The sequence below is a fragment of the Prorops nasuta genome, unplaced genomic scaffold, assembly GCF_024137725.1.
Source record: "Prorops nasuta isolate Cenicafe-Biocafe unplaced genomic scaffold, Cenicafe_Pnas_1.2 PNAS00011, whole genome shotgun sequence".
NCBI lineage: Eukaryota > Metazoa > Arthropoda > Insecta > Hymenoptera > Bethylidae > Prorops > Prorops nasuta.
This window is the reverse complement of record NW_027116808.1, coordinates 3,218,058-3,238,645: the sequence shown is the minus strand read 5'-3', so window position 1 is coordinate 3,238,645 and position 20,588 is coordinate 3,218,058. Positions and strand designations below refer to the sequence as shown.

Genomic DNA, 20,588 nt, shown 5'->3' with positions numbered 1-20,588 from the left:
GCTAAATTTTTGTTGCTTTTTAAGATTATTTCATTTGTGTGAAGTTAATTTGTTTTATTTTTCCTTTTATATGTTTTAATGGGATTGTATGAAATTAAGGAAAAATTACGTAATCGGCCTATCAGCAATATAAATCGTGAAAATTTCTTTTTTTTATTTTAATTTTACTAACTATTTTAATGTCTCCTGATTTAGCTGGTCTTTCTTTGCACTAATAGCTATGCAGCATTTTAAATTCACAAGAAAAAATATAAATTCGTTGAAATATATTATAATGTTTTTTCGTGCTGTAATAAAAAATATATTTCGATACCATTAATAGTTCCATTACTTGCATGTACTTCCTTCGAAATTTAAGTTTATTATATGCTAGATTATGCTTTCAAATGATATCTTCCCTGAATAAATGTAAGACAGTAATAAATATAACGTGATCCTCTGCAAATATGTATGTTTTGTTTTGATGGGGATACAAAAGAACAATAGGAAGAATATCTAAATAGAAAGGAACTCGACAAAAATACTCCATTTAAAATGTTAATATTCCCATCAGTTACTGAGATAAATGATATGGTCCAGACTTTGAGGCAAGCCTTTTGTTAAAATATAAATTATACGTGAGTATCCAATTTTATTTGGTCATTAACGGAATCCTTCATATCGACATTACAGGATCAAGGTCAAAGCCCAAAATGAGTAAAAACGATACGCTATTATTTGACAACCAATATCAAAATTACTATAGAATTTTATGATGTTACAAACTGCTGAAACTAATAAAATAATCAGATTTTCAAAAACAAAGTTAATTAATTAACCGTTTGGCTGCTGACGTATTTTTTCGGACATATGCCAAAACTGCGGCACTAATTGCGTGTGTATGGGAAAATATGTAAAACACTTTTCATACAATAAACTCACTTGTATTGCATTGCAACAACAAAAATTAAAAAATACCAATTGTTTACAGAAACTTCGCATTTACAAAAAGAGCGCGATAGCGCTCCTCAGCAGTCAAACGGTTAAACAATATTTTTTCAAAAATCTTTCTATTTTACTAGATAAAACAATTCACAGATTCGTACTGTAACTATAATGCTATAAATTTTGAAATTGGTCGTTGAATAACGGCTACATCGTTCATACGCGTTTTCAGCTTTCGCTCTGTAATGCTAGTATGAGGAATCCTGTTAAATATGCTTTGCCGAATAAATGATACGCTTACGTGTATAATAGGCATATGGGTTTATTATAATAAAAGTAATTTATTATTACTCTCTATATTTTTACAAAAAATGACCATTTATATTTTTAGTACTCTATACATAATGCACACGATATTATCAAATCTCCAGGACACATTTTTGTATAATTAAAAAAATGTAGTTAAAAAACAGTCAGGTAAACGTTATGATATTTTTATTGATTAGCAGAAATTACTATATATGGCCAATAAACACCTCATAATTTTTTTTAAAAACTTTTAATTGTAAATTTTGTTTGCTTGGTTCTAAGTTTGAAGCCAATTCCATAAACGTAATGCGCAACCTCAGCGTCACTAACGGGTCATTCTGGTTTATAAAGGAATCGTGTACAATTTCTTGATATTGCTCGAAATAGCAAAGAATCAAATGATACAAAGGTACATCCAAATTCAGCAACAAGTTGAGATTGATTCGACGAGATACTATGAGATTTATAAAAAGCTGCAATATAATGATTTTTTAAATTAGATATACTTAAAATATTTGGAAAAAAACATAACTTGCCTTTAAAAATGGTAATAACAATTGATCTTTGTCATGATCCTGCCATGAATTTAAGTGAATATATTCGCCCAATGAGGCAATTATATTGCAACATATTATTGGTATATCCGAACCAAACGACGTAAAACCTAATTCTATGGATAATAAAAATTGTTGCAATGATTCTCTTGGCAGTTGTAATATTTTCTCAGGACAGACGGAGCATACGTACTCTAAAAGTTCGAAATACCTAGAAAGTTAATATTAATTATAATACAAATATATACTTTTTTTTAAGATAATTGAAATGTTTAAATAGGGAAACTTGCTGTTGACACAACGATGGAAATTTTAATAAATCCATAGTCATCAGACACATCACAGTGTTAAATCCATATAAACACACATTAGCCATTGAACCTGTTTGCTCCTGACTATCTACTTCGTACATCGATTTTGCAAAATCACTCGTATTTTCAAACAGATTCATTAGTAGCTTCATTAATAATCGAATATCTTCGTAAATATCTTCGGTTACTGTTAGATCAATTCTACGACTATTACAACGGGCGTAATTTTGTATTAATCGTAAAAATATTTCATATATTTGCTTCCTATCATTCTGCAAATACAACATGATCAGTAAAATTTAAATGAAATTAATTTACAATAAATATTTTTTATACTTGCCATAGATAAAAGATGAATAAAAAGCATATCTTTTGTACATTCACAACAAGTTTCTAGGATTAGCTGTACAATTTGCTGATAATTATGATATAAAGAGAGTAAATTTGGTAGTTCGTATAAAATAGGACAAACATAATGAAAGACAACATCCATCTTTTGTACAGTAGCTCCTCGAGAGATACCTAAAAACCATAAAGGTTCGTAATTGTCTAAAGAAAGAAAATAATAAGTAAAATGCTTTACCAAGAAAGGATTCTAAAATGTCAATCACTTTCATTCGTACAGCTTCCTGGTGATAAGATCGAGAAAAGGATTTTTCAGTGATAAGCTGTTTGAATCGATCTTGTAAAGGCTGTAGAGTTTCCGACCAATAATATTTTTCTGTATCTGAATTATCAATAAAGCAGCCAGCTTGAATTATAGCACGCATTAGCCCACCTTTGATCCTATACGGAAAATTATACTGCTGCTTTATTGCCATATCTAAAATTGATTTAAACTGCGTAGATTTCAATACAAAATTCGATCTGAAAATAACCATAAATGACATTGAATAAATTTATAGTTAATATTACAATACCATATTACTGTTTAATAAAAATCAGTCTTACTTTTTTGGATACTGAACTAAAGCTACAAATAAATTTATAGTCTCGTTTATTAAATTTGGTTCACTATGAAAAACTTTTATATTGTCTTCTATTTTACTCATAAGAAAATCTATTATCCACCCGGCACAAGGGCTCTCTTCACTGAAGGTTTGTAAAATAGTACCGTTTATAGTGGTATTTTTATCTAAAATGGCGTAGCACAAAGACCATCTGTGCAAGAACCACATTATTGTAGTACTTAATTCTGGACTTAACAAATGATTTATACGAGCTAATATAGTGTTTTTCTCAATCTCGCAAAGGCGAAAAATGGATGATACTAGCCGTACCACACGATCAATGGAGGCTTCAGAAATATTCAAATTTTCGTTTCTTGGGGAAGTAAAATATTGTAAAGTACTATTTATATCAATTTGACCCTGATGTGCCTAATTAAAATAAAAAAGTTCATGAGTTGAGTATGCAATATTAAGCTAAGGAAAAAATTTAATCTTACCTGTTCTATACAATAATGAATTATTTCTGAAGGTATTGAAGCACATTCACCTTCAGAATCCAAACAAAGAACATGCCCTGCTAAAAGCACTAGCCAATGAATATCTTCATACAGCTTAACACAATCATTTTGACATATATTTCCTGATTGCTCCACTGCCTTTTTAAAAAGATCTACTAATGCACTAATTTTATTCTCCAATGCACGTGATAATAATGACAAAGAATGATTTAAAATTTGTCTACCAAAATTACCTAAAATAATACAAAAATCACATTTTACATTTCTCCCTCTAAAATAACTTTTTTCAATTTAACCAAACCTTCAATTTTACCTATTATTTGTAATTGATCTTTAAATCTAACTTTATCATCTTCTTCACTAATATCAAGAACTTCTTCATCGCTTAAACTTTTCTCACTAATACTTCTGATGCCTTCAGGAGGATGTAAATGACAGCGAATGTATACATTGAATATTTCAACATAACTCTTTTCTACATAATTTGGAGGAAACAAATCTTTTCCAAAATGAACCCCTCCTATTCCTAGTAGCCATGCTTTCAACACCACATCTAAGGCTTCTGTATATAAAAACTCATTAGCATCTACCTGAAATTATAATGAATGGAATAAACTTAAATATTAGTATATTGTACAGCATATATATTTTTTATTAAATTTACCGATTCTTCATGTGCAGCACCTTCCATAAAAAAACAAGTAACTCTTGTTAATTGTTCTATAAATTTTACTAGAATATCCTTTGATAAAGAACATAAGTTTGAAAAATGAATGATGTTATTGATAATATTTGCTATATCATATGCTTCTTGATCGGCTATTGTAATACAATACAAGAGGTTTAAAAATCTTTCTATATAAGCAGAAAGATACTCAACTTGCTTACTCTCCTCTATGCTTAATTTTTGTAGATTTGCTAATTGTACTAAACACTTTCTTGCATAATGTGCAAGCTGTTCATTATTCCTCACTTTCCAATATAGTATAAAAAATAAATCTAATTTAGAAAGATCAACTTCTTGAGTAATAAATCCAAACTTTTCTACAACTAATCCAGGTGGATTTTCTAACTCATTGTCATCCAAAGTTCTTGCTAATCTACTACAATGTGTAAAGAGTCAAGGATTTTATTCCATTATGTTTCTGATATACTTGAATTAATACATAAATTTTAATATATATGTAAAGGATATGAATAGTCTGATGAAACTCCCAAGTCAATGCCAATTCCACTATAGAAAGTATGGTCCTTCTTAATGGGTTAGTAGATTCAGTTAGTTCTCCTTCTATTAACTTACTGAGAATGTCAAGGCAAAAATTGAAAATTCTTTTTAAATCACCTTCTTCAAAGTTTTTCTTTTCCATTAAGTGGGTGTGCCAAGACATTCCTGTGTCAGAAGCTTTAAAAGTTACAGCATATTCTTGCATCAAGGAGGACAATATATTACATCCACGAAGTTTCTATAAATATTGTAAAAAATCAAACTTAAATATTTCCATTTGGATTAAGAGAATGAAATACATAATTTACCTGCATTAAGTCTGCATTTAGAATTAAGTTTTCAATTTCATCTAATAGTTTACTTCTTTCCCTTCCATCATCAAAACTACTTTTCCTTTTAATGATAAAGGCAATTATCAGTACAATATTTTCTCTTACAAATGGGGCCAGAGTTGGCTTATTTATTACATAGTTTAAAAGATAATTTTTCAATGAAATTATATCATTATGATTGAGTACTGTATATTGATTAATAAGTGCTGTTTTTAATAAACCAGCAGCTTCAAACACAACGTAATCTATAGTGCTGGACTCCAAAATTTGACGGCACAATTGATAAGGTATTTCTGTCTTTCTGAAATTCATAAATATTGTTTCTGCATTTTGGCGCTCTGACTCTGTAACTGTGCTCGGAGGTGCCTTAAAAAATTATAAGAAAATTATCACCACATAATAATAATAAAACAACACAGAATAATTAAAATTGCAATACAACATAAATGCTTAAAAATATTTTTTGAAATATATTTCAAATATTATATTGCAGTCAAACTATAGATATACTGACTAGAATAATTCGAGCAGCAGCTTCTAATTCTGTTAAAATTTGATTATCCATGATGAAATCAAAAATTTGAGTCAAAAAATTAAACTTTTTGTAAAAGCCATAGCAGCTTATTATTTAAAAAAGTTTTTAGGCTAATCAAAACAATAGGTAACATGAGGTATGTATGTACTACACTCTGCACACACTTTCCACCACTTTCCACCATAAATAAGTACATATACTATTGCAAGTGTTACGTGTAATATAAAACTATAGAGTTTTGATGTATTTATCCAAGTTGGGTTTGTGTTCCATTTCACTGCACTATCGAATTGATGATACAATTAGTGGATGAAATACATAAGTGCTTCATTGCTATAGTTAAATAATATAATCCTATGTTCCGCTGTTAGAGAAAAACCCTGTATAAGGAATTTAAGCGGGCATGTTTTCTCACTCCAACTTATATTGCATCAATAGCTGTGTTTTATTTAGCAAAAAGCTGCTACACTTTTTACACTTTGTGCACTTTTTAAGGTGTCAACTTATACAATGGACAAAGACAGAAGGAAAGTGTAGAAAAGTGCTAAAAGTGTAGCTAAATAAAACACAGCTAATGTATGTAGCAGCAGTGCAACGAAAAAAAAACACATACCTGTTATTTACCTTGAAATCTATAGTACACGTTACACATACTGCATATTTAAAAAAACCTACAGTGCGCAGAGTTTACAAAGTCCATAACTCCGCAGTCCGTACTGGCGGGCGCCAAATTTTATGCCAACACTCAAGTGCCGGCGGAATTGCTACATAGGTTTTATTTTAGTTAATTCAGCTGAGGCCTGTTTTTGTTATCTAAACATTTTACACGTTATTTACTGTTTACGATTCTAACTTATATGTAGTACGTACATACCTTGGGATGGGGAGAAAAATATGAAAAAGTGAAAAATGTAAGCAACGAGAACCGACCTGTGATTGGTTAATTTTAAAAAGCGCTGACTGATTAACCCAATCATGTCAATTCGCTTAGTAAACTGTGTGCCGACCGAATGCGTCCTTATAACCAATCGAAATCTTTGGTTTTCAGTTTTTTACCCGTCACATTTGATGACGCTTTGCTTGCTTTTGGACTGTTAATGTCTGTTACCGGCTCTCCAGAAAATTTTGAATGACAGTCAAATAGCGGGTCAGATCAGAAGAGAAGAGCAATAGCTGACGATAAAATGATAAGACTGAGAAAGAAACTACTGTAGACGAATACATTTTAAAAGAAGATATGGAGGACCGTAGTCCTGATTCTTTCAAAAAGGCCAGGCTGGACCAGATAGTTACAGTAGTAAAAGAGGAGAAAACAGAAATTAAGAAACCAGTAATGAAAATAGAAAAATGTGAATATTGTAAGCAGAAATTAATAGAAAATGAAATCAAATTATACCCTGGTCATCCTAATAATGCGGTTGACGAAGATATAGCATTAACAGATCCTAAGTTATCTCTTTTTACTGGAGATGAGGATATGATTTTTGAGGGTGATGAGAGACCTCAAAATAAAATAACTTATTTTAGGTATTATTTATATAAGTTATGCCAAATGTATAAATGATTACAATCAGTTCATTAATTTATTATACTTTTAGTGTTTATGACAAAAATGGTCACCTTTGCGCCTTTGACTCTGGGCTTGTAGAAAAAAATGTAATGTTATATTTTTCTGGCTACATAAAGCCAATTTATGAAGAGAATTCATCGCCTGAAGGAGGAGTGCCTACCAAAGATATGGGGCCAATAAATGAATGGTGGTTATCAGGCTTTGATGGTGGTGAATTTGCACTAATTGGTTTTAACACTGCATTTGCTGAATATATTTTGATGGAGCCGTCTGAAGCCTATGCCCCATTTATGGATTCTGTTAAAGAAAAAATATATATGAGTAAAATTGTAATTGAATTTTTATTAGATGAGGTAAATCTTTCTTATGAAGATTTGTTGAATAAGCTACAGGTAAAGAACAAACCATTCTAATATATTAAATATATATTATGTATTGAATGTATGTTTTAAGATCTTTTTGTGCTTTTTAGACGATAGTACCACCGAAAGGTCTAATCAAATTTACAGAAGATTCATTATTGAGGCACGCACAATTTATTTGCGACCAAGTTATGTCATTTGATGCATCTGCAGGACCAGAAGATTCTTTGCTTATTACAAGTACTTGTATGCGGGCTTTGGTAAATTTAGCTGGTGTTATCCTTGGAAAAAAAACTGGTCTTCGTCGAATTCAACGTAAAGATCAAAAAGTGAAGAAACCAGTTTGGACTAAAGCAACTACCACAAACTTAGTCAACAATATGTTTGAAACATTTTTTGCAGATCAGTTAGCTAAAAATGATGATAAAGACACAATAACAGTAAGTATTTTAATTATGTATATATATTTTTTTTTATGGAGTATAGTTTTTAATTATAATTTTTTATAAAAGGGGCCAAAAAGACAGAGATGTGGTATTTGTGAAGCTTGCCAACAGCCAGATTGTGGCTCGTGCTCTGCATGTAGAGATATGATTAAGTTTGGTGGTACTGGAAGAAGCAAACAAGCTTGCGTAAAACGAAGATGTCCCAACATGGCAGTGCAGGTGAATAAGATATGAAATGCAGCTATTTGTTTATTTAATCAACTATATAAATGGAATGTTGTTTTCTCAGGAAGCAGACGATTCTGATATAGAAGGAGATGACCAGCTTGTAGATTTCATAGGGGATGTAAGGGTTACCCAAAAAATGATTTTAAAAGACTTTAAACGAGTCGATAAACGAATTGAGTGGATTGGAGAACCAATTATAGATGATGGAAGAAGAGTCTTTTACGAAACAGTGAAAGTTGTAGATGAAGAAATAAAAGTAAAGGATTATGTTTTTATTGAGTCCAGCGATCCTGCAGTACCCTTACAAGTAGCACAAGTTATTTATATGATGGAAGACAAATTTGGTTCAAAGATGTGTCATGCAAATTGGTTCAGAAGAGGGAAGGACACTGTGCTTGGTGAAACTGCTGACCCATTAGAATTATTTTTACTAGATGAATGTGATAATGTTCCTTTTACTTCCATTAAATCTAAAGCAACGGTAATACGTAAAAAAGTTGCTGAAAATTGGACCATGTTGGGTAATGTAGAGCCAAAATTAGAAGATGAAATTGAGAATAAAGATGGTAGGACACTTTTCTATCAAAAGCATTATACTGCTGAATTTGCCAGATTTGAAGATCCTCCTTTAGAAATAGAGAATCCCAAGAAAGAAATTAGTCATCGCTTTTGTCCTGCTTGTGTCAGATTTACGAATTCTCATCAGTATTATGTACCAAGGGTTTATGAACGTGGTGAAGAAAAAAGTAGTAAAGAAGTGGAATATGGTATGTTGAAATTGAAGAATGAGGAGTTCAGAGTAGGGAGTGCTGTTTTTATAGCACCTACAGCAATGAAATACAGATACACAGCAAAGTATCATTATGCTCCTAAACCAGAAAAAGGAGTTGTAGATGAAGAAATGTATCCAGAATTTTATAGAAAATCATCTGATCATGTAAAAGGCTCTAATTATGATACACCAGAGCCTTTTCATGTTGGATATATTAGTTCAATTTACGCAACAACCACAAGCAAATTAGTTGCTCCAAATGAAATCTACATTAGAGTAAATAAGTTGTACAGACCAGAAAATACTCATAAAGGTCTTGTACTGATGCAACAGCTGGATTTAAATATGTTATATTGGAGCGATGAAAGTACGAAATAGATTTATATTATAATATTAAATATACACCCTTATACTTTTACAAGTGTATAAATGTTTTTTTTTATTTTATAGCTGTTAACGTCAGATCTTCAGAAATAGCAGGAAAATGCTACATTGTATATTCGGATAATTTAGATCAGCCTATAGCTGATTGGTCTAATGCTGGCCCGTATCGTTTCTACTTTAGCCAATCTTATAACGTTAATGAAAAGAAATTTGATGAGCCGCCGTATCATGCCATGAATATCGGAAAACCAGAGAAAGGAAAAGGAAACGCAAAAGTTAAGAGTAAAGCTAAAAAAGGTGAAGATTGCAAAAAGTTTGTAGATAAACCTGTAGATTACGCTTTGGTTCCGAAGAAAATGAGAACACTTGACATTTTTGCCGGCTGTGGCGGTTTATCTGAGGGCTTGCATCAATCTGGGATTGCAGAGAATCGATGGGCTATTGAAAAGGAAGAAGCTGCGGCTTACGCTTACAAACTTAATAATCCTGAAGCAACAGTATTTTCCGAAGATTGCAATGTTTTATTGCGAAAAGCTATAAATGTAATTTATCTTTTCTTTTTTGGTCAATTGATGTTTTCTCGTAAATTTTTATATTGTTTTTTCTAACATGTTTTCTGTAGGGAGATTTTAAAGACGATGCCGGTCAAAGACTACCACAAAAAGGTGACGTTGAACTTTTATGCGGTGGTCCGCCATGCCAAGGTTTCAGTGGCATGAATCGTTTTAATTCGCGGCAGTACTCATTGTTCAAGAATTCACTGGTTGTCTCTTGCTTATCGTACTGTGACTATTATAGACCAAGATTTTTTGTTATGGAAAACGTGAGGAATTTCGTTTCTTTCAAGAAGAGCATGGTACTTAAATTGACCTTAAAAGCTTTAATTTCCATGGGATATCAGTGCACTTTTGGGATTCTTCAGGCTGGTAATTATGGAATTCCACAAACAAGAAGAAGGTGATTACACACTTAATAAGCTATTTTATGCCTCTCTTTCATTAATTATTTCAGATTTAAATGAAATTACGTGTTTTTTTTCTTTTTTTTTACGTAGAATGATTATTTTGGCTGCTGCACCTGGAGAAAAACTTCCGAAATATCCTGAGCCGACTCATGTGTTCAGTAAGCGGGCTTGCCAATTGAGTGTGGTTGTTGATAATAACAAAGTAAGATATTATAAAATCAATCTACAGTATTTTCAAATAATCATAACTCATTTACGAAATTAATCATTCACAGTACTCATCCAATTGCACTTGGACAGAATCAGCTCCTTATAGAACTATCAATGTTAGGGATGCTATGGCTGACTTGCCAAATATTCGAAATGGTTGGAATAAAGAAGAAATGCCATATAGTGGTGAAGCAATATCACATTTCCAAAGAAAAGTGAGAAATACACAGTTTGATGTAATGCTGAAGGATCACATTTGCAAAGACATGGCTCCACTTGTTGAAGCTAGAATAGCCCACATACCAACTGCAAGTGGATCAGATTGGCGAGACCTTCCGAATATTGTTGTTAGGCTAAGTGATGGTACCTTCTCCAAAAAATTGTAAGCAACAAAATCCAAATATTGAAATATTTGTTAACATATTTAATGCGAAAATGACAACATTTTTATTTGTATTTTTCAAGAGAATATACTCATCATGATAAAAAAAACGGTAAAAGTTCAACAGGAGCATTACGTGGAGTTTGCAGTTGTTGCACAGGGAAATCTTGCGACCCTTTGGATAGGCAGTATAATACTCTAATTCCTTGGTGTCTCCCCCATACGGGAAATCGTCATAATCATTGGGCCGGTTTGTATGGAAGATTGGAGTGGGATGGATTTTTTGGTACGACAATTACTAATCCAGAGCCTATGGGTAAACAGGTATTGTTTGAGCTGCTTATTAAGGATCGAATTTTCCACCTACTGGTACACGTATTAGTAAATTTATCTATCTGATAAAACTTAATATTAAAATTGAATTGATTATAGTTTGTAATTTTTACCAGAGAGATTAATTTTGCCAATAGATGGAAAAGTGAAAAATGTATCCTCACAATAGTTAATGAGTTAGTACAGAAATGATTTTGGGTATTACTAATTTTATGGTTTAAATTATTTTTCTGTAGGGCCGTGTACTTCATCCCGAACAAACCCGAGTTGTAAGTGTTAGGGAGTGTGCAAGATCTCAGGGATTTCCAGACTCTTTTCGCTTTTATGGTAATACCTTGGATAAACATCGACAAGTTGGAAATGCTGTTCCTCCTCCTCTTGGAGCAGCTATCGGTTTTGAAATACGGAAGTGCCTTAATCAGGATGATAAGGAAAATTTAGAATTAAACAGTATCTTAAACAGGAATTAAATTTTAAATTGCACTTAACGAGTACACATGACATTTAATTGCTGTAAATTAATTTTTTGTCTTTTTTATTTATGCAAGAATTTATTATAAATGTATAAAAATGAAGTATGATTGGAACTTAAGTATTTGCTCTTAATGCTAGCCTTTTTTAAACTAATAATTTTACCTGAAACAAATAAGAGAAATAGCAGAAGAGTGGTGTTTTAAATATTGAGGATAAAAATAAAATTACCTATTTTTGCATCTTAATTGTATTTTTTAAATCTTTAAGTCCTTTCTGTACAACATTTAACTCTGCTAAAGTAGCATCTGTACTTGTAACCAAACCTTTAGCTGCAGAAAAACATTTGTCTTCATCAAGGAAAAAATTATTTGTTTGCTTCTCTAGTCTACAACGGGTATAAGTTACAAATGAATTAACTAATGATAAATAATTAGCTCCAGCCTTCAGAATCTGGGAGCAATTTTTGTTTCTAGAAGAATTAATAAAATTATTAAATGAACAAAACTAAACTTATATTGTACAGTAAAATATCTTACTCTGTTGTCACAGTCTTATTTTTGTTTTTTTGTAGAACACTTAATTCCCTAACCAGTGATTGCGACAATTCTGCATTGGCTCCTGAAATTTTAATAAAAATAATATACTATGTAAGACAGCGTAAAGTCAAATAATTTATTGTAAATTACCAAGTACTATAAAATCATCTTCGGTAAGATGATGCAAATCGTCGGTACATAAATTTAACTTTTTAGCTTCTGTAATTAAGGATTCTCCGTGTAAACCTCGTAAAACCATCGCAGTTTGATTAGAGAACCCCAAAGGATCGACAAATAATTCTTTATCAATAATATTTTGATTCATTTTAGAAAAAATAATAATTTAATGAAAATGAAACTCTGATTAACCGACTTCTATATTTCTATGGTACATACAATCTCGTGTAGTTCGACCATAGTTCGACTTTCGATTTCGATTGTATAGTGTAGTATGAAGTTAGCTGAAATGAAATCTCTAAAATACAAAACTTCATTCATTGAGGATTTGAGGAATGAGGATTCCATTCCAGAGGATTCATCCTAAATTATCGAGGTGGTGAAATGGAATGGTTACATATTTAGCAACTATTGGTGATACAAAACATATCCTTTTTTCTTAACTTTGTTATCTTTTATAAATTTATTTATCCCTTCATTTTGACTGCTTTTATGTGAGAAGGAATTGTAAACATTTATCAAAACAAAGCTAACCTCAAAATAATTTTTAAGAGGTCAAACAAGTTGCATTTTTAGAGATCAATAGAAATGATAGTTATATTACACTAAAATGATTACAAATGAGTATAAATATGATAAAAATCAGAGTGGTATTGGAGAAGAATAGATAAGATAAAATAAGATTATTACAACTGGTAAAAAAACTCTTATATCAAACTTAGTAGGGCCAATAACTGTGATACAAGTGACGTCTTTGTCTATCCACTCTGTCGTTTCTTTCATTATTTCTATGCGCCCAATTTTGATGCCTTCTGTTTTGTCCTTGTCCATGTCTCCAATCCTGATGTGGCTTTCTAGGCTTATTGTGCCAAGGGTCCATAATCGGTGGCTGGCTCTTCTCGGCCAACTTAATTTTCATAAAAGCCTCGTCTTTTTCCGTATAACGATCTTTAAATTCTTCCTCGCACTCTTCCAAAAATTTTTTTTGCTCGTCAGTCATGTTTGTATCCATTGGAAATTGATTGATCTGTTGAAAAACGTTATCTATGCTATAGTTTTCCATAATGAAACCTATTAATCGTACGAGCTGATTAACACCAAACTTCAATTGCTTGCTCACCAATCATTTAAATAAATACAATTGTTTATACATGTACAGATTACTGTAAATACACGCACATTTTACTCCATTTTGTTTTTCTTTAAATTCCAATATTTAAATGCAGGTGTCGCTTCTATCGCTTTAATCTACTGACTACTGCTGACTACTCTTCCCAACACGGCAACAATTTTAATTCAGTGATGCCAGATTGAACTTTCTTAAACCAAAAACACAATCACGTTTCCATGTAGATATAGATCTATAGTTACGCGTGTGTGGTGCGTGAATGTATCCTCTGCTATCCCCCTCCATTCGTCTTTGCTGGAAAAAGTTCAATTCTGACATCACTGCTGACTGCCCCAATTTGTAACCAATCTCATGCTACCATATTACAAATAATACTTCTGTATATATATACATATATTACTATAAATGGGTTTCTGGATACGTATAGCGTATTATTTATTATTTTGGTTAAAAGATATGGATAAAAAAAGTATTAGTTTATCAGTATTCTCGTCTTCCTAAAACCTATATGTCACATATTTCAAATAAGTTGTATAAATTACGTAAAATATGAAAGAATATTTACTTATATCAGTCTGATTAGCGCAATCAATTGGTAAAGAATAATGGAATTAGTTATAAGTAACGACTCGATGAGCAATCAATGATAATGAATTTTACGTTATGTATATATGCATATACACTATACGAAGACTAAGTAACTTATTGCCTTGGTCTATTATTTAATTCTCTTGAAGCCTTGCAAGATTCGTGTTTCGATCAATAAATATACTAGAAAATAGACAGTAGGTAAAAGTACAATATTACAAAAGAAATAAGTATGTACTATATACATCATGAAGAATGATACACATATATAAACAAGTTGTAGAAAGAAGACGAGTCAAATAAATTTTCTACATATTAGGATCGAAAGAATAGATAAGTAGAGATTTGTAATAATTGGAGATAAAAAAAATGAGAGGAATAAAATAATCATTAACATGGAAAATCGATGCATGAATAGCTGATGGTGCAGAAGGTATACGTTTTTACATAATTGAGCAAAAACAAGTTGCTTTTATTATATTCCAAGAACAGAACGTACGTTTAAAAAGCGAGAATTCTGACTCAAATTCGATTATCGAAAGAGTTCATAGTATAGAAGTGATAACGGTAAAATAGAAGCCGAAGCTTTCAAGTGTGACACAGAACGATCGAAGGAAAGTTCGAGCTCGAGCCTGGAATTTAGAGGGAGGCAATTTAATTTCACTCCTTTAGTTTTCCCTCGGTCTCAGTACGCGGGATTCACCGCATGGAGAGTACTTACGTTAAGTAAAATCTACAGAAGAAAATGATGTACTTCATTATTGGTTCTGCTATCGCGATCGTGGCCGGTGCCCTTACCCTTTGCAGTTCCAATAAAAAGTATAAAACTTTGACGAGAGCTCTCATCCTAGAAGCTAAGTACAATCTTCTGGGTGTTATTGAAAACATCAACGATTTCCGCTGTGCCAGGATAAATCGAACTGGTGATACTTCATTTCTTTTTCTTCCTTACATATTCTTCTTTTTTCAATCATTCCACAAAATTGATCGCTTCAACTTTCTTATTTGCCCCATTTATGTAGAAATTGAGCGCTTCCACAGTAAATTTTAAAAGACGCGATCAGTTTGGTGCGCATGAGCGAAACATTGACCTAAATTTATTAGTTTGAGAAATTTCAAAACAAAATTTTGTTTTTCTTCAGATTTACCTGTACAATCTGAAAAAGTAGCGATTGTGACAGGTGGCGCGAGAGGAATCGGAGCAGCAGTTACAAAATTGCTCTTACAATGTGACATGAAAGTTATAATCGGTAATTTTTAATGTCTTCATTCAAAAAAATCTTGAATTGTTTATTAAATATCATTTTGAAAAGCTTGCAGAAAGCCGGCGGCTGGAGAGAAATTAATTAAAAAAATCAGAGAATCTGGTGTAAAAACTGGCAAAGCGGAAGTTTATCAACTTGACAATTCCAGCTTAAAATCTGTGAGAAATTTCGCGGAACAAATAAAAAGGGATCATCGTCAAATTCATATTTTAATTAATAATGGTACACTGCATATTTTTAAAAAGACTAAAAACTACATCTTTGTATTGAATAAGTTTTTTCTAGCTGGTATTATGTTCCCTCCATATAAAGAGACTGAAGATGGTTTTGAAGAGCAGTGGGCAGTAAATTATTTGTCACACTTTCTATTAACCGCTCTACTAATGCCACTGTTAAACGCGACTGGCACAAAAGAGAAGAAAAGCAGAGTTGTCAATGTCTCCTCTTGTGCTCACATTCTAGGCACCATCAATTTTGAAGACATTAATTATAAGTATGAAAAATTATGAGTGATGATTTAAAGTGATTATAATTTACTTGCTGCTTCAAATCATATTATTTATTTCTAGAGATGAATATTCTACGAAAGCTTCATATGCGCAGAGCAAATTGGCCCAAGTACTGTTCACAAAAATATTACATGAACTTTCTTTAAAGAATGACCTAAATGTAGAGTCTTATGCTGTGCATCCTGGAATAGTGTCAACAGAACTTTTTGAAAACACATTCTTTCACAAAATTATGTTTATAATGAAATTCTTGTTTAAGGTAAAATATTACTGTAAAGAGAAAAAAATATAATCCAAATCATAATGTTCAATAATATTTTTGCAGACACCTGAACAAGGAGCTACTCCTATTGTCTATGCAGCTATAAATGAAAGCATTGAAGATAAAGGAGGAATGTACATTAATAATTGCATAGAAGGTTATACTAGTTCATTAGTACTCAATGAGAATATAAAGAAGAAACTATTACAGCTTACATTAAAACAAGTGCAGCTTAAAGACTTCCTGCAATATTTGCAATAGAGTATATTTTTTGAATATGAAAACAATTCACATCATGTACATTGTATATAAAACATCACTGTAATTTAATAATTTATGAGTGGTTCTACAAAAGCTGGGAAACTTGATGTTGTTAGTTAATAAATTAAACAAATTAATACAATAAAAATGTTCAAATTGTTGAACATTATAACTTTTGATTAATATGATTTAAATTATCTAGTTTAAATACATTGTTATAAAAAATTAAAATAAATACAGTTTTCATTACTGTACTGCAGATTGATCTTGTGTAGGTGCTGCATTCAGTACCATATTGTGACAAAATGTAAAAATTAGCCATTTAAATATTTCTGTACCAAATAATCTTTAATTGCCATAGTATATTTTATTATTACTATCAATCTGTAAAATATATTAATAATTATTTTACACAAATTTTATTATAAAAACTGATTGATTTGTTTTTCAAAATGCACTTCAGTAATAAATTAACTTTGGACCATCAGTTCCCAGTATTTTAAGAAAACACATAATTTTACATAATATATGTGGTTTGAAGTCAATGTTCTTATGTTTTTAAATGTAACAAGAAAAATATAAGTAAATGGCCTGAATTACTTAGTAGCTTAGGTAGTCAATGTTTAGTTTCATGAATCGACATTGTTAAAAATCATAAAGTTACTCAACTTTTATAGGATCGTTTTTATAAGTATTATTAGATAAACAAATGTTTTTTTACCTATGATTGTTGAATTTTGCAGATTTGATTTTTCAGTATTTTTATTTTTGCAATTGTTATGAGTATTAATGTAGAAAAATTTACAATTAAAGTAAACGTTTAAAACTAAGTGAACAATTCACTGTAAAACATGTTATTATGCATTTCTTAACAATAATAAAATTATTTAATTTATTATAAACATCACTTAATGTTTCCTTCTCAAATAAATAATATAAAAGCATTTATTTTCCTATTACTCTCAGACTGTTTTGTACAATTGTTTATATTATTTTGAATTTTCTATAATTATCACTTTCTTTTGCAAATTATTAGTCGATATGTTTTAATCGGAGGAAATAGCTAAAAAAGATCTTGATAATATCCTTTGCTTTCTAAAGTGTAATATTACTAACATTAATTGGGTGGATGTAAAAATTCTTACTTAACAGTTAAAAAACATTAGTCACCCCTGTCCTTTTGTCACTAAACTCCATATAAATATCTTGCATTTCAATACACTTAAAAATAATTTGCTACAAAGATTCATATTGATACAGAAAACTTAATAGTAATTCTAACAAAACTGTAATCACATTTAAAATATAAGAAGGGTGCCTTTAAAGACTAGAATAATGTGCTAAAAAAGCAAATAATAACCTTAATTCTCACAAAATAGTTTCATTCTATAAAATGCGTTGATCTCTATGAGTTCACATTTATAAGCCTCTACAAAAATTTATAAAATTTAATATTATATGTATAAACGTTCTGTAAGCAAGTATGAAGACTTAAATCCACCCTCCCCCCCTTTGAATACAAAAAGTAAACTCATGAGATAGTATTTGCAATGAGTAGAATTTTAACACATATGATACCATTTTTATCTAGCTTTACTATGATTGAGCAAACTATTAAGATATTATCTTAAGCACTTGGCTCTATTGCACTTGAAAGTAACTATGTGAACTTTTAGATATAAAAGATCAAATGAGAACCTTACTTTTAAGAAGTTTTTAATGCTTCATAAAATATCAAAGTCTATTTGTACTCTTGAAATAATAAAATATGTAAAATATATTGCAATTCAGTGGTTTTTTTTCTTCATCTCACAAAGAATTACATTGAATTTTAAAATAGAGTCTATGAAATTATCCACTGACAGCAAAAAAGTAATGTACATATAAAATTTGCTAATTATATACTCCACTAATTAACAAAGATGTAACATTACTGCAAAAGCTTTCAATTATATTACACACAGCATTGTCTAGCAGAAAAAATGGACTAGTGCAGTGAGTACTTTTGCACTTTAAAAGTGATTATTATTATTATTTAAAAGTTTGAGTATTTTAAAGCATTGTAATACTCTAAACTTCTTGGGATAAAATTAATATATAGATATTGTATAACAAAAATTATTTTAAATTGGTCAAGTACCTATGAGTTAAGAGTTTAAAAATACTTATGATAAGCGATTGCAGCCACAATTACTAGAATCACCAATTGTAGTTGTTTTTCCATTAATTGATGTTGCATTTGTTTCATATCTAGGTAATTCTTTACACCGTGCTTGCTAAAATTAATTTGAAAGGTTACTTTTAAAAAACGTTGTTTCTTGTATTCACAATAATTTACCTCCATTAGCTCAGCTGCTATTTCCATAAATAGTCTCTCTACATTTTCTGCTTCCTTAGCTGAAGTTTCAAGAAAATACATTCCATGCCGTTGTGCAAAATCTTCTCCTACGTGGGTTGGTATTTCCCTGTCCTCACGGTCTATTTTATTACCTATAAAATTAGAAAGAGAATTAATTGATTATGAAATAAAAAGTAAAGAAATATTCCTTGAGTAAATTACCATATATTTTCTATACATTACCTACTAATATCCTAAGAACTTTATTACTAGCATATTCCTCAATTTCTCTCAACCAGTCAGGTAAACAATCAAAAGTAGGCTGACAAGAAATATCATATACTAAAATCAAGGCGTGAGCAGATCTGTAATAACTTTGGGTAATTGAGCGAAATCTTTCTTGACCTGCAGTATCCCAAATTTGTAACTACAAAAATAGCTATAATTAAATTTTCTCCAAACGATAATAATAAAAACTCATGCACCAACCTTAACTTTTTCATTTTCTACTTCAACAGTTTTTATCATAAAATCAACTCCTATAGTTGCCCCTTGACCGGGTGGAAATAAGCCCTACAAACCAAATAATGTCTTGATTTAAAGAGTTTGAAAAGTATGGTTATTAACTTTTAAGTATTTACCAATAAGTACTATTAAAAAAAAATAATATACAATAGTTACTTGTGTAAAGCGACGAACAAGACATGTCTTTCCTACTCCAGCATTGCCAACAAGGACAACTTTGAATAAAAACTTATAATCCTCCATCACTTATAGCGTTTTCCGACGCCTGACAGAAATTTCTCAATGATACATTTACAATATTAAGAATTTCTTTGTTGGACAGCTTCAATCTTTGACAAAATTCTACAGATTTCATGTATTTTTCAAGGAGTGCTTTACTGACACTAATAAATATTCATGATAAAATCAACTATACCAATTCTGAATTAACTTCTATTAATTAATTTGATGTTAACATAAGATTATATACAAGTATTACAGGTATACGAATTTTAATTACAAACAATTATTCCTTATCTGTCATTTAAGTCATTCAACTACAAGCAGAGTAAACCTGTCAAAATTGACAAATGCTTGTTCTGCTATTAATACAATAGAACACCCAGTGAACTCACACATTTATCAATTAATCAATATAAATTTGTCATAAAAGAATAGAAGTTAAATTGCAAACTGATACAAGTTACGATCAGCTGCTTTTCTTGCATATGACGTAATTGTTCAACACTTTTTAAGAGGTACCTCTCCTCCACGACAAGTATTACGATTTTCTTTTTACACTCAAAAATACAAAAATTTTAACAATACAAAATTTCATCTTTGAAATTTTTACTTAAAAGAGTGATAAACAATAAAAAAAAAGAGGATGTAAATTTAAATGAAATGTTTTATTTTAAAGGAGAGAAAGCAGGATCCGTTTTTCTGACATTTGCTGCCAATCAAAATTAAAGACCGTAAAGAGGGGCAGCTTTGTTGAAAATTCGCCAAACGTTGAATAGTAGCCATTTTTAATGTTTCCTGTCAATAGAAGTGCTGCATAACAGCATTGAGAATCAGCCATAATTGCTCTCAATGGCAGCGCCAGCGTCTCCCATGGAGTTTTAGTTAACTAACTCACAGCTTCGTCAGAAAAGAACGGTTTTGATTGGTTGAGATTTAGATGGCAACCGACATTGTACGAAAATGCGCCAATAGGAGGAGTCGTTAAAAACTGGA

At 30.8% G+C, this 20,588-nt stretch overlaps 5 protein-coding genes across 8 annotated transcripts; 2 read left to right on the top strand and 3 right to left on the bottom strand.

Annotated features, from left to right (window-relative positions):
• Positions 1 to 1,226: 1,226 nt before the first annotated feature.
• LOC136777659 (exportin-4-like) lies at positions 1,227 to 6,427 on the bottom strand. 3 transcript variants are annotated; one of them, XM_066734119.1, is made up of 13 exons: positions 6,272 to 6,367; positions 5,638 to 6,022; positions 5,100 to 5,489; positions 4,763 to 5,029; positions 4,231 to 4,677; positions 3,880 to 4,156; positions 3,546 to 3,799; positions 3,050 to 3,477; positions 2,682 to 2,965; positions 2,439 to 2,620; positions 2,078 to 2,370; positions 1,770 to 1,998; positions 1,227 to 1,706 (listed from the first exon to the last, which is right to left on the bottom strand). In XM_066734119.1, the coding sequence occupies exons 2-13, from the start codon at positions 5,686 to 5,688 to the stop codon at positions 1,440 to 1,442; spliced, it is 3,369 nt and encodes a 1,122-aa protein (XP_066590216.1). In that variant the 5' UTR covers positions 5,689 to 6,022; positions 6,272 to 6,367; the 3' UTR covers positions 1,227 to 1,439. The 3 variants fall into 3 exon arrangements, with proteins under 3 accessions (XP_066590216.1, XP_066590217.1, XP_066590218.1); XM_066734120.1 differs by lacking the exon at positions 5,638 to 6,022 and having other exon boundaries at positions 6,283 to 6,427; XM_066734121.1 differs by lacking the exon at positions 5,638 to 6,022 and having other exon boundaries at positions 6,272 to 6,360.
• A 3-nt stretch (positions 6,428 to 6,430) lies between these two features.
• Positions 6,431 to 11,928, top strand: LOC136777658 (DNA (cytosine-5)-methyltransferase 1-like). 2 transcript variants are annotated; one of them, XM_066734117.1, is made up of 12 exons: positions 6,431 to 6,569; positions 6,707 to 7,185; positions 7,257 to 7,620; positions 7,701 to 8,030; positions 8,103 to 8,255; positions 8,326 to 9,403; positions 9,487 to 9,962; positions 10,043 to 10,346; positions 10,432 to 10,586; positions 10,660 to 10,976; positions 11,060 to 11,300; positions 11,546 to 11,928. In XM_066734117.1, exons 2-12 carry the CDS (start codon positions 6,896 to 6,898, stop codon positions 11,777 to 11,779), a joined length of 3,942 nt encoding a protein of 1,313 aa, XP_066590214.1. In that variant the 5' UTR covers positions 6,431 to 6,569; positions 6,707 to 6,895; the 3' UTR covers positions 11,780 to 11,928. The 2 variants fall into 2 exon arrangements, with proteins under 2 accessions (XP_066590214.1, XP_066590215.1); XM_066734118.1 differs by having other exon boundaries at positions 10,043 to 10,377; positions 10,475 to 10,586; positions 11,546 to 11,927.
• On the bottom strand, positions 11,813 to 13,213 carry LOC136777664 (uncharacterized). The gene is made up of 4 exons (XM_066734127.1): positions 12,470 to 13,213; positions 12,320 to 12,401; positions 12,012 to 12,252; positions 11,813 to 11,945 (listed from the first exon to the last, which is right to left on the bottom strand). Exons 1-3 carry the CDS (start codon positions 12,642 to 12,644, stop codon positions 12,012 to 12,014), a joined length of 498 nt encoding a protein of 165 aa, XP_066590224.1. The 5' UTR covers positions 12,645 to 13,213; the 3' UTR covers positions 11,813 to 11,945.
• A 1,499-nt stretch (positions 13,214 to 14,712) lies between these two features.
• Positions 14,713 to 16,521, top strand: LOC136777661 (dehydrogenase/reductase SDR family member on chromosome X-like). Its single transcript, XM_066734125.1, has 6 exons — positions 14,713 to 15,136; positions 15,356 to 15,463; positions 15,527 to 15,700; positions 15,764 to 15,971; positions 16,048 to 16,246; positions 16,313 to 16,521. Exons 1-6 carry the CDS (start codon positions 14,959 to 14,961, stop codon positions 16,508 to 16,510), a joined length of 1,065 nt encoding a protein of 354 aa, XP_066590222.1. The 5' UTR covers positions 14,713 to 14,958; the 3' UTR covers positions 16,511 to 16,521.
• A 2,125-nt stretch (positions 16,522 to 18,646) lies between these two features.
• LOC136777663 (ras-related protein Rab-30-like) lies at positions 18,647 to 20,291 on the bottom strand. The gene is made up of 5 exons (XM_066734126.1): positions 19,530 to 20,291; positions 19,338 to 19,421; positions 19,092 to 19,275; positions 18,849 to 19,000; positions 18,647 to 18,786 (listed from the first exon to the last, which is right to left on the bottom strand). The coding sequence occupies exons 1-5, from the start codon at positions 19,614 to 19,616 to the stop codon at positions 18,676 to 18,678; spliced, it is 618 nt and encodes a 205-aa protein (XP_066590223.1). The 5' UTR covers positions 19,617 to 20,291; the 3' UTR covers positions 18,647 to 18,675.
• Positions 20,292 to 20,588: the final 297 nt, after the last annotated feature.

Coding starts and splice junctions, on each gene's coding strand:
- LOC136777659 (XM_066734119.1), bottom strand. CDS start 5,688: ATGGATAATCAAATTTTAACAGAATTAGAAGCTGCTGCTCGAATTATT. Junction 4,678..4,762: donor GGGAGTTTCATCAGACTATT/CATATCCTTTAC, acceptor TGACTCTTTACA/CATTGTAGTAGATTAGCAAG. Junction 1,999..2,077: donor TTTCCATCGTTGTGTCAACA/GCAAGTTTCCCT, acceptor TTAACTTTCTAG/GTATTTCGAACTTTTAGAGT.
- LOC136777658 (XM_066734117.1), top strand. CDS start 6,896: ATGGAGGACCGTAGTCCTGATTCTTTCAAAAAGGCCAGGCTGGACCAG. Junction 10,587..10,659: donor TGGTTGTTGATAATAACAAA/GTAAGATATTAT, acceptor AATCATTCACAG/TACTCATCCAATTGCACTTG. Junction 10,977..11,059: donor GGTACCTTCTCCAAAAAATT/GTAAGCAACAAA, acceptor GTATTTTTCAAG/AGAATATACTCATCATGATA.
- LOC136777664 (XM_066734127.1), bottom strand. CDS start 12,644: ATGAATCAAAATATTATTGATAAAGAATTATTTGTCGATCCTTTGGGG. Junction 12,402..12,469: donor AGATGATTTTATAGTACTTG/GTAATTTACAAT, acceptor TTAAAATTTCAG/GAGCCAATGCAGAATTGTCG. Junction 12,253..12,319: donor AATAAGACTGTGACAACAGA/GTAAGATATTTT, acceptor TAATTCTTCTAG/AAACAAAAATTGCTCCCAGA.
- LOC136777661 (XM_066734125.1), top strand. CDS start 14,959: ATGATGTACTTCATTATTGGTTCTGCTATCGCGATCGTGGCCGGTGCC. Junction 15,464..15,526: donor TGACATGAAAGTTATAATCG/GTAATTTTTAAT, acceptor CATTTTGAAAAG/CTTGCAGAAAGCCGGCGGCT. Junction 15,701..15,763: donor TCATATTTTAATTAATAATG/GTACACTGCATA, acceptor AGTTTTTTCTAG/CTGGTATTATGTTCCCTCCA.
- LOC136777663 (XM_066734126.1), bottom strand. CDS start 19,616: ATGGAGGATTATAAGTTTTTATTCAAAGTTGTCCTTGTTGGCAATGCT. Junction 19,276..19,337: donor TAGAAAATGAAAAAGTTAAG/GTTGGTGCATGA, acceptor CTATTTTTGTAG/TTACAAATTTGGGATACTGC. Junction 19,001..19,091: donor AGTTCTTAGGATATTAGTAG/GTAATGTATAGA, acceptor CTAATTTTATAG/GTAATAAAATAGACCGTGAG.